Source organism: Eulemur rufifrons, chromosome 17 (genome assembly GCF_041146395.1).
Source record: "Eulemur rufifrons isolate Redbay chromosome 17, OSU_ERuf_1, whole genome shotgun sequence".
Taxonomy (NCBI): Eukaryota; Metazoa; Chordata; class Mammalia; order Primates; family Lemuridae; genus Eulemur; species Eulemur rufifrons.
The window spans coordinates 92,681,495-92,693,927 of record NC_090999.1 but is presented as its reverse complement, the minus strand read 5'-3'; the positions used below and the strand labels follow the sequence as shown (position 1 = coordinate 92,693,927).

Genomic DNA, 12,433 nt, shown 5'->3' with positions numbered 1-12,433 from the left:
GACACAGGGCTCCATCAGATGGAGGGAACCTTGCTACAGCCCATTTCGTGTGACGTCTGGAGAGAGAGCAAAGGCCAGGCCCATGCGCTGGGAGCACGGGCCCATGGAGCTCCGCCCATCCTCCTTTCCCTCTCGCTCCACCCTAGGAATCTCTGAGCTACTGAAGAGCAGTTTTAACAAGACCCAGACCCCGAGCAGTCTTCTAAATAAAGCTCTGATAAAGAAGGAAAGATGTGAGATTCCATCTGAACTGTATGAAAGTAAATACAAGCTCTTGAAAGAGAAGACCAAGTAGTGTGTGGACAAGCAGAAAATAAACAGTAACGACTTATGCAGGCATCCTACAGAAACAAAAGAAAAGAGTATACAAGAAAAACAGCCAAAGACCTAACCAGAGTAGAAGAAAACTACCCCAGAAGCAGAAGCAAATTTCCCATAAGTTCTTTGTGCCATATATGACCTTAATATAAATATGATAGAACAAGTTCAAAGAGAAGATTATAAAAACAATCGAGTGTTTAATAAAAGGGAGATTGCAGAGTCAAGACAAATAAGAAATGGGGACTAATACAGTAAAACTGAAGAACTATTAAATAGAAACAGCAAAAATCAGAAAAGATACAGTTGAAAATGCAATTACTAGCATAGAGAAAGGGCTTGAGATAATCACAGAGAACAAAAAAGGGGGGAAGAGAAATTAACACTGTAAAAGAAAAGATAAAAACCATAAACATCAGTATAACTAGTGTCTCTGTAGTGAAAAGCCAAAAAAATCACATAGAAGAAAGTATCCAACAACCAAACATTTTCCAGAACTAGAAGAAAAGATTGAAGTACAGGAAAAGGCCAAATTATAAGAGAAAAACTTAGCCTCGTTACACTTGTCAACTTTAGTCATAGAGGATTCAAGACTTCAGATAGATTAGACAAGTCATGAGGTAAACAAACATTCAATACCAGAGACATTAAATCAATGCCACAAAATTCTGAGGAAACATATGACTAGTTGGTTAAATATAAAGACAATAGGGATGTTCTTACAAGTAAAATAATTAAAAAAAAAATCTTATATTTACATAGAAGTTCCTCCATTCTTGGGGAAAAAAACTAATCAGCAGTGAAACATAGCCAATCGAGAAATAAATGGAGAAGTTGTAGCAAAGCCATATAGATCCCCTTAAGTAAAGAATTAGTACTAAATACTGTGGAGATTATGGTAAACTGCCATCAACATTTGAAAAGTGAAAATAACATAGCTAACAAAAATAGAGAGTTGGAAGGATATATGAGTGCTAATTTTCTTATTCATTGTACAGAATCTATTAATAGTATCTAAAAATTACATTTGAACTTTAGCACAAAGCCAAAAGATGGCAAAATTTTAGTGTTTTTCCTTATTTTTTGACATTAAAAAAGTATTTTGGAAGCTGTTAAGATATTGAAAATTGATGTGATTAATGGAAATTGTTTCAGCTTCACTGTCTGTAAATAGGGATATAGAAACACTTGGAATGATATTCATCTGTGATAATGATGTCAGTCAATGATGTTCATCAATGATTATTTCTGGGTGGAAACATTTTTGAGCGAATTTTGTTTTTAGTTTCTTATTTTCTGTATTGCTTGCTATCTTTTCTGTTTTCCTATCAATACTTTTTTGTATTGTTTGTATTTTTTAGTATTCGTCAGTTTTATAAAGTCAAGACAATATTCTTTCAAAATACCTTATTGAATAGAACTGTTACATTATTTAAATGGAAGATATTTCTAATAAAGGTAATTTTAAAGTAAAATACAAATTCAGAGGGCTGATAATACAATTTAATTTTCACTTATAGATTAACATAATTCAATTATAATTTAGCTTAATGAGTCTTTGCTCATTTATATAAAGAGAATAACTTTATTCCGCTTGACACAAGAAAAGACGCCTTTGCACATCAGTTGAACTTTTAAACCTGTTTGGAACCTTAAATCTAAAGTACCTGAAACCAATCATTTTAACCATCATGAATGACCAAAAACCCTTTTAAACTTAAGATATAACTGTCTCAAGACAACAGTTTAGGATGGCTTGTCTAGTCTAGCCTAAAATGACATGCCTGGTCTGCATTCTCAGAATATTAGGCAATTTATGTACAAAAAGGTGCATCCCCCTTTTATGAGTAGAAATACAGATTATTTCCACAGTTAAACATACACATATATGCCTTCATTTTCATGAGTCAGTACACGTGTATTGACCTTGAGTTAAAGCCTCATGGAAGACCTTCATGAACTGAATTTCTTAATTCAATTCAACAGAGATATTTTAATGAAATTTATTAGAATGTGGGACAATGGACCATCTTACTACATGGTATTAGGAAAAACATTTCCCTCCCTGTGTATAACTGATTTATAATGACAGATAAAGTTACAGAATAAAAGAGGAGTAAAAACTAAAAAGTTAAATAATTTTAAAGGTAACATTTAAAAATTTTTATGTTTTTGTTTTAATTTACCAATTGTAAAACATCTGCTGTTTGTATTAATTAATCAGAATCTTTTGTTATCTTTAATTTTTTGTAATTTTATTCCTTTAACATGCTTATATTTAATTTTGTATTTTTTATGCCTTAAGCCAATCCTTGTTTATTTAAGTATATTATAATCCAAAACAGTTAAAATGCTAGGCACACATTTTACCAAGAAAACAATATATCTTTTATATCTCAGTTTTGTAGGTGGACATTATTTGCTTGTCATTTTCAATACCTACCTAGCCAAAGAAAAAATTTTTTACTCCATAGAAACATCTGAGAACTTAGAAAAGCCCATTAATGTTATGCATTAAATCAAAAATTTTAAATGCCTTTGTAAACAGGAGATTACTTTTTTTTAATCTTCAGATATTGATGAATGCTCCTTCCAAAATATTTGTGTCTTTGGAACATGTAATAATTTGCCTGGAATGTTTCATTGTATCTGCGACGATGGCTATGAACTGGACAGAACGGGAGGGAACTGCACAGGTAGGGCTAGCTAAGGGCTCAGATGTGTTCCAGTTCGTTGAAATGAATATTCTATGCTAAGTATAAAAATTCCTCAAATTTCTGCTTAGCTAATATGTGCATTGGGTTATGCATTTTTCTCAAACATAAAATTACATCCCAGTACATTTATTTTTAACTATGGAATTGATCCGTTTTATGTAAACAACTTAATATTAAATATATAACATGAAACTACTAAAGTATCTCTTTGTCTATATGCATGTTCATGTATATGTACATCTATACATGTATAAATATATATAATTTAGTTGAGCAGTGACATAATTTTTTTTCCTCAGAATAGCAACATTTAATTACATCTGTCTATTAAGAATATTAAATGACATTGTCATAAATATCATGTGCTTGATCTTTGGAACCTGTTTTAGGCATATACAAGGATTTAATATTTTTATTTCATTGTGCTGAGTCCTTCATAATGATTTTGAATCTACTGACTTGCAAAAAATCCACCAAATTTTTTGGAACAGTGGCATGCATACGAAAAGTAAAGATGGTAACGTGGGCATTTTAAATACTTGTAGATATTGATGAGTGTGCGGATCCCATAAACTGTGTAAACGGCTTATGTGTCAACACGCCTGGTCGCTATGAGTGTAACTGCCCACCCGATTTTCAGCTGAACCCCACTGGTGTGGGTTGTGTGGGTAAGTAAAGCTACATGAAACAAACTAATAGAATTATGTAGAGTTGAATATTCAGACTCTTTTAGTAGTGAACTGTGATGAATGTCTGCTATAGTTAATTTAAAAGCAAAATAATCCCTTCCCTTAAGAAACTCTGTATTACCAAATAATGTGTAGTCACCTTTATTGTGTTTATCTTCCAAACTGTATTTAGAAACAATAATTTTCAAGACATCTTCTCCAACGTCCTCCTCTCGCAGACTAGGGAACCAAGGTGCAGACAGGTGCACTCGTTTGCTTGAGGTGTCAGAGCCCGCAGGCACCAGAGCTGAGGCAGTGTCCCAGGCTGCTGCCTGGCTCCTTGGCCAGGACTTGGCCAGGTGGCCCAGAGGGGTATAGCTGTTAGAATGGCCATTTCTCTTGCCTACAGGAAGCGTCAGGTAGGAGTAAAACTAATGAAGCGATGAGAAGAAAGGAATTAGGGACATAGGTTTCATGAGCCAAACCAGTGATTGGAGTAAAAGAAGGTGGGAGATGAGGGGGAGGAGGAGGAGATAATGAAGGCTCAGAATCTGTCATTGACATTGCTGATCTTTAAACAATAATTGCCCATCCTTTGCCATCAGCCCTATTCTGTATCTTAGTGAGTATTTGCCTGGAGGAGTAAATGGCCTGGGGAATTTCCTGAGCTAGCACAGAAAATTTTAAAGAGGGAAATAAGAGGAAATTCCTTGCTTCAGTAGAAATCTGCCTAGTGTCTTCCGTGTCAGTTCCATGGGCCTGCAGCAAATGGAGGGGATATTTGCTGCTGTGATTTTTATGCAATTTATATATTGTGTTCAAGTTCTGCAGAATGCATTTCGTTATGATTTATGGCTACTCCAAGTTCTGCCTTTTCCATTCAAAATCATTCATTTAGTAAATATTGACCGCCTTCTATCTGAGGGCTAATGCTCCAACAGTGAACAAAACAAGCAAATTTTCTGCTTTTGTGTTTACATTCTGGTGGGTGGGAGACAAATAAAAGCAGGAACAGGTCATGGCACTTGAGGTGGCTGGAGAAGTGCTATGTTACATTGGGGAAGGGGGAACAAGCCAACTGGGCCTCTGGGAGAAGCCCCCAGGTAACAGGAGCAGCCAGTGCAAAGGGCCTGTGGTAGGAGAATGCTGGTGTCAGAGACACAGCCCACGGCTGCATGGCAAGAAGTGGGGGCCGGGGGCAGGGGGCAGGGCAGAGTATGAGGAGAGGAGTCAGAGAAGAAACAGTCGCCCAGATTACGAAGTGATGCCCAACCCTGGCTGCACAGTAAAATCTCATTTCGAACCTTAAAAATACACTGATGTCTGTCCTACCCCCAGAAATTCTGATTCTTTGGGGCCTCACTATTTCTTAAAAGCTTCCTTAGAGCTAAGGCTGTGAACAGGCAGCTAATAAAAGAGATAGTCCAAAAGTTAACAAATGAAAGTAAACAAATGCCCAAAATCATTAGTAAGAAGAAAAAATCCAGGTAAAGCAACTGTGTTGAATATCACATTACACCTCGTGTACTGGCAACATGAGGAAACGTGGAAACATGCGGTGTGGGGCGTGGAGCCCTGCTCTGCGGGAGAGCGTGGCCAGGCAGCTCTGCACAGAATCCTCCTGCAGATTAGCAGTCAGCAATCAATCTTAGTTTGGGGGTTGCTTTTGGGGACAATTCCATTTGTATGGATTGACACTTGATGGGTTTCATTCTTTCTTAGTGGTTTCCAGAAAACAAAGACTCGTTCTATCTCACAGATACCAGAAGGGTCCATTGGGCCCTTCTGTAAGTCTAAGATACGTTATAAGATGTTAGTGATTTTAATATTTCCTTTATCTTGAAACATTTTGCTATTTTATTGTCTTGGGTTTTAATTCATCAATATTCATCATTTATGACCAATAACATTAAAACAGAGCTTAAAATAGTAAGAAAGGCCAGTTACAGTGGCTCACGCCTGTAATCCCAACACTGGGCGATTGAGGCAGGAAAATCACTTGAGGTCAGGAGTTCAAGACTAGCCTGAGCAACAGAGCAAGACACCATCTCTACAGAAAAATTTAAAAATTAGCCAGGCATGGTGGCACATGCCCGTAGTCCTAGCAACCCAGGAGGCTGAGGTGGGAGGATCCCTTGAGCCCAGGAATTTGAGATTATAGTGAGCTATGATTGTGCCACCGTACTCCAGTCTGGGTGACAAAACAAGACCTTGTCACTAAAGAAATAAAATAAAATAATAAGAAAATGGAAAATTATGGCATCCCTAGAAGGAAGAGGCAGTAGTGAAATGAAATGTTACTGTGGTCTCATCCTTCAGTTTTCTTATTTATGTTGCCCAAAGAATTTATCATCTTTCAAGAAAATACAAAAGAGGACTGGAGACACCTCATTTGAAATCTTCTTTCAGCATTTATTAAACACAGTTGAGAATTTCAGAAGTCATTGCTTTCTGGCCATCATGGCAAAGAGAAAAAAAAAATTGGCAGTGGAAAAAATTTCACAGTTGTTAGATGAATCAGAAGATGACTGCAAAGAGACAGAACAGCTTTCTTATCTAGATTTAAAGATGATGGAAGTTGATCATCTAAGCACTATCCCAGGCCAGGAGTTGTCAGAGACCAATTTTCTACATGAAATTTTTCAAACTCAAGAATCGATGAGTAAGTGAACAGTATGTTTCTGTACACAGAGGAAATAGGTGTTCTCATCCCCTTAGTCAACAGAAAGAACTTCAGCACGCAGCATTTAGCAGTAAGGACCTGGACCATCTCAGATTCATGTATTCTTTCAAATTTTATCACGTCTCTGTACCAAAATTTAATCAATGTTGTTCACAAGTGGACAAACCATAAAGGCAAGTATGTATAAAAGGTTCTTAGAAAGAAATTTGTGATATAGAAATAGAAAATCATAGCACTGATGATTCTTGTTGGTGTTGATAAATCTAAACCTGCAAATGCTCTCCCTGTGTGGAGCAAAGAAGGTGACTGTCCTCTCATCAGCAAACCAACGTGCTGCTGCTGTTTAAAAAGATTTCTTTCTTATGATGCAAAAACAAGAAGAAGAACCAGAGTAATGATATACTAGAACCTATTAAAGATGTGTTTGAAATCTGCAGTCAGTTTTACAAAATGAATGAGCCCCAGTAAGCCGCTAGTTGCATTCAGAGGACCATTTGGGTACAATATCTTCAAAACCAAGAAAATATAAAATAAAAATTTTAGTTAGCCATGACGAAATTCTTATTAAAATTACTAGTAAAGTTGTTTCCACTATGCATTTTTTCTTGTGTAAATTATTTTTAGAATGACTTAAAAATATAAAAATTTAAAGGGTTTATTGGATGCAGATGGCAAATGATGATGTCTCTTTTGCTGATACTGAAGGCTAAGTATTTGCAAAGTCTGTGAACTAGCAGTTCCTCTCTGGGCTCTGGATGCCAAAGAAATTAACTCACAGGCCCCTACAGAGACAGGTATAGGATGTTCACTGCAGCATTCTTTGTGGTGACAGAGGTTTAGAAATCATTTTTGGAGAGTAGATAGATTTTTTTTTAACAAAAAAGCAGGCATGAAGACCATGGAGTTGACAGACTGGATGTTTACAAAGCAGACATGTCTGGAAAAGTTGTAAAATGAAATAAGATATATGACAGAGAACAATTTATGTAAATATAAAATGAACACATTAAAACAAAAATATTTATTTTGCAAGAATACATGTAAAAAATTAATAACATTAAATACATTCGGATGGTCTGGTAGAGAAAGGGGAATGGGAGTGGAGAATAGGGATGAAAGAGAGAGGAAGGGAAGAGGCAGGAGGTGTGACTCAACGGAAACCTGATGAGGAGAGGGACCATGAGTTAACTCGCTGCTCTGCGTCCAGGAGTCAGCAACAAGAACAAGATGGAAAATCAAATAATCAAAAGCTGCCCAAATGATTCTAGTGTTGGCAGCCAGGGATGGAAATTACTTTGTAGATTGGTAATGACTTTGGCTTTTACTCTGATTGAGATGTGACTGTATCGGAGGTGGCCCGGCCGAAGGCAGTGCTTCTGAAGGATTACTCCAGCTGTGGCGGGAAACAGTGCACTACAGCTGGGTGGAGGATGGAACTAAGAGATGAGTTAGGAAACTGTTGCAATGGCCCAGGCGGTGATGGTGGCTGGAACTAAGAATAGAGTGATAGAGGCAGTGCTAAGCAGTCGGATTCCAGATACATTTTGAAGGTAGAGTTGACAGGATTGAATAAGGAATGACAGTAAGGAGCTAAAAATGACACCAAAGCCTAGGGCCTATGCAACTGAGAAAGACTGAGTGCCCTTTGTTGAAAATGCAATAGACTGGGAGAGAAGTAGAGTAGATTTTGGAGGTGGAGGAAAGAACATCAAGAGTTTGATTTAGACATGTTAACTTTGAATTAACTGTTTGATATGTAAGAGAAAAAACAAACTGGCAGTTGGTAGAAGGTCTAGAGTTCAGGGGAGGAATGAAAGATGGAACCATCAATTTGAGTTGTCAGCAGAAAAGTAATATTTTAACCCATGGAATCAATGGAAGTGCTCTAGATGGTAACTGTAGAAAAAAACAAGAAAACGTCTTAGATTCACTGATCTCTCAAATATCCTCTCTAAATTTGTTACAGACTGTCTTTTCCAAAACCTGCAAAGCTAGCTGTGCAAATTGAAACTAAACCATTGGAGAATGGAGACCATGGAGAGGAGAGAAAAGAGATGGGGTTATCAATATTTCTTTGATATAAGACAGAGTTTTAAATTAAATTACCTTAGATTTATTTCCATTCATAAACTCATGATATAGATTGTTTATACCAAAAATTTCTTGCATTCGTAACATCGAAGGTCCAGAATGTGCCAAAGGAGAAACTTCTGACTGTTTTGTCTGTTCCGTGAGTAGATGGGAAATGTGATGTATACAGATTTCTAAACATAGGAAGTCTGTCGTAATTTGCTTTGTATGACTCAGTCTTAAAAAGGTTTAAAGCAAGAGATTGATTTTTACTAAGGATTAAAATGAACCTTTCATGTTAATGTACAACATTCGAATTCCGTCCTTTGAGTGACTTTTCCCTGAAAAGGAATTGTTAGTACAACAAGGGCGATTTCAAGCTCCTCTGTTGCCCTGCAGACAACCGCGTGGGCAACTGCTACCTGAAGTTCGGGCCCCGAGGAGACGGGAGTCTCTCCTGCAACACCGAGATCGGGGTGGGCGTCAGCCGCTCCTCCTGCTGCTGCTCTCTGGGAAAGGCCTGGGGGACCCCGTGCGAGACGTGCCCGCCCGTCAACAGCAGTGAGTGTGGACACAGGCTGCGTCTGAGACCAGTCGCCGTTTTGTTCCTGGGCTGGGGAGGGACCAAAAAACACTGATGGACTACTTCCAGTGATCATGCTGAAGCCAGCCAAGAGTTTTATATGAAAGGAATTCAGATTCCTCTCTTCCTAATGTTTTTCGTGATATGTTTAAAAGAACAATTTTTAACCACAATCCAGTATGAATGGTCATAATATCAATTCTCCATGGTATCGCAGATAAAGGCCATTCCTGATTCCTCTCAAAGGTTCTTTAGGCCCATAGGTGTGTTGTATTCCTGAAGTCAATCACAGAATGCCTTCAATTGAAGCTTATGTTCTGGTAATGGACATGAGCAGAAACCTGTATGCTGTAGAGGCTTTTAGTTTTTATTTAATAGCCAAATGAGTTGTGAGGGAGTTTTTTCTTTAAAAACATGGCTTTTGTTATTCTACTGTGTACATGATTTGTGGAGTAATTATCTTTTTCACATAAAATGTAATATATGATACTTTAAATATATTTGAAAGGACATTAAGAAAAAAATCCTAAGTACCCCTTAGGATGGGTACTTCGAGCCTGGCAGTTGCTGACTGCTTGCTCATTGTCTCAGCCCCTGGGATAAGGTATCACATCTCTTATTTTTCCATTGTTTTGTAGCTGAATATTACACCCTGTGTCCTGGAGGTGAAGGCTTCAGACCTAACCCCATCACAATCATCTTAGAAGGTGAGCTAATCTCTTATTGTCACCCAGATTTAAGCAAGGTAAAGAGTTGATTTTAGAGTAAAGCTGGTAGGAAAATTAGGGAGGAGCAATCCCTACAAAATTGTTTAGTAAAATTACAGATGGACAGTCACGAGGATGTCAAAGAGCGACTTTGATTAAGAAGTAAGGATCCGATCCATTGTACTGATCTGATGTCTGATCGTTCTGCAGAGAAACTTTCTTTATTACCATCTCCCAAATTGACATAGAAATAAACTTGCTTTTATTACTTTTCTCAGGTAATTGCAAAATCCCATGACAAAGCCTAGAAAATCCATGTCTGGTATAAACCCACCATCTAAGTGCACATTCGTTTGGATGCATAGAGGTCTGCTGGTCCTACAGGATCACCCTTCTGAAAGCTCTGATATTAACTCTTCACGTTGGTGTTTGTGGTAAATGAAATGTTCCCCCTTTTGTAGACATTGACGAATGCCAGGAGTTACCAGGTCTCTGCCAGGGTGGAAATTGCATCAACACGTTTGGGAGCTTCCAGTGTGAGTGCCCACAAGGCTACTACCTCAGCGAGGAAACGCGCATCTGTGAAGGTGAGGTGAACTGATCCCTAAAAATGGTTAGGCTGTTTAAAACAGAGTGACTGCTGAGGCCGGGGGACAGGCCCCATCCTCACATCCTGTCAAAGGATCTATCGACGGGCTCGTCACTCCTCATATCAGTGTTGCCAAGTTGTGTGATGATAATTTATGGCTCATTTGCTATAATTTACCATTATTTTTCTGGGAAGATTAATTAAATATGAATGGAGTAGTGTGAAACATACAATATCAAATAAGTTGTTAGTTCAAATATTGATAGGACTTCTATTTTATATAGGAAAAATAGGCAAGCTTAAATGATAATATTAAGTTAATATTTTTCATTAATTTGTAAATGCTGCACTACATGCTGTGCAGATGTTGAAAGGCTGTGCAGAGGCCTTTCTCGTTCCCATCCCCCACTCCGCACGCGGCGTGGCAGTCACCTTGTGGGGCTGTCTCACCACCGCTCTGGGTGCTTCTGGGGGCAGGATCCACGTCTTAGTCACGTTTATAGCTCCAAGTTCTAGCTGCAGTGGGATCTCAGTATTTATTTGTGGAATGAATGAATGCTTCTAAAAAAGAACATTAAACATATAATTATTTCCATTATGGCCTTTCTTTTGGAACATGTTAGTTAAATGCATCTGGAAGAAATATGACTTAATAAGGAGAACAACCAGCAGCTGCTTCTAGACTCTCTGAATGGTACTAATTTCAAAGGAGCTACAAAGATAAAGGCTTTCCTAACCCACATTCAGTGTACAGTTGGCATTAAAATGTAGTGTAAGTGACATAAGACAAAAAGCAGGTTCTAAAGAAATTCCATTCGACGAATGCGAATTTTAATAAAAATATGCATATGGGTGCCATGTAAATTATTTGGGGCACTTTAGAATAATTTCTTCAGATGATTTATATTGTTTTAATGTTGGAAATTTTTTTCTTTTGAAGAAAGATACACGTATGTTATGTAAGTGCATCTTTTGGAGCATTTTCTGTATTTCTACATTTTGTGTAAATGGAGACTTGGGCAATCAACTATACTATGTTCAGTAGCCTAAGTAATATAAATTAATTGAAAAATATGTTTATTAATTAATGGATATTCTCATGCACTCTAGATATCGATGAATGTTTTGCACACCCTGGTGTGTGTGGGCCCGGCACCTGCTACAATACCCTGGGAAATTACACCTGCATTTGCCCACCTGAATACATGCAAGTCAATGGGGGCCACAACTGCATGGGTAGGTAAAGATCTCCTAGATGAAAATTTGTCCCAGTTGTTGACTTCACACAGAAAGCACTTATGTCTCAGAATTATTGTTCAGAATGTTTGGAAATTAAGTCTTTATGAATGATGAAGTATTTCAGAGTCTTATAAACTGTTGTCTCAGTATTACATTTTTGACCTTTGGCTATATAGTTACATTTTAGAAAGCATGAGTCTAAGGTAGAAAATTTCATCAAATGTTAGCAGTATATATTTAATTTTTCTTCTCCATTCATGCAAAGTGAATGTTATACAAATAAAAGAACACATGAAATTTAATGCTTAATACTTTCTCAATTAAATAAATGCTTTTGAGTGGAGAAACAAATACGTACTAACATTTTCTCCCAAGAAAATTATAAATGAAATCTCTTATCTAAAAACAGGAGAGATGTTAATCTAAAAATGATTTATGTTCAACTTAAAGAGTTATTTTGAAAGATAGCTGCAAGTAACTGAGAAGTTTTTCAGAACTGTGTTGTCTGCAGTTGTGTGGGTTCCATTACCTGCTACTTGCTGATGTGACTGACTAACTGGACTGTGGTTCTCTTTGTAGACATGAGAAAAAGCTTTTGCTACCGAAGCTATAATGGAACCACTTGCGAGAATGAGCTGCCTTTTAATGTGACAAAGAGGATGTGCTGCTGCACATACAATGTGGGTAAAGCCTGGAACAAGCCCTGTGAGCCGTGCCCGACACCGGGAACTGGTAAGCACACAGCTCGCTCTTCCGCCAGAGGCCACGTCAGCGACACACACGTGTGTGTGATAGCAGAGCCAAAGTCAGTGTGCACTAATACCGGAGATGCTCAGCTCTGAAACTACCCAAGGGCATC

The 12,433-nt window shown here is 37.7% G+C and overlaps 1 protein-coding gene across 1 annotated transcript in view; it reads left to right on the top strand.

The window, feature by feature from the left end:
• FBN2 (fibrillin 2) overlaps positions 1–12,433 on the top strand; it is a 258,662-nt gene that overhangs the window by 203,729 nt on the left and 42,500 nt on the right. The window contains exons 35-41 of the mRNA XM_069492804.1: positions 2,892–3,014; positions 3,581–3,703; positions 8,856–9,017; positions 9,678–9,746; positions 10,208–10,333; positions 11,446–11,571; positions 12,154–12,306. Of these exons, the coding sequence (XP_069348905.1) occupies positions 2,892–3,014; positions 3,581–3,703; positions 8,856–9,017; positions 9,678–9,746; positions 10,208–10,333; positions 11,446–11,571; positions 12,154–12,306 (882 nt within the window). The remainder of the gene's footprint in view (positions 1–2,891; positions 3,015–3,580; positions 3,704–8,855; positions 9,018–9,677; positions 9,747–10,207; positions 10,334–11,445; positions 11,572–12,153; positions 12,307–12,433) is intronic.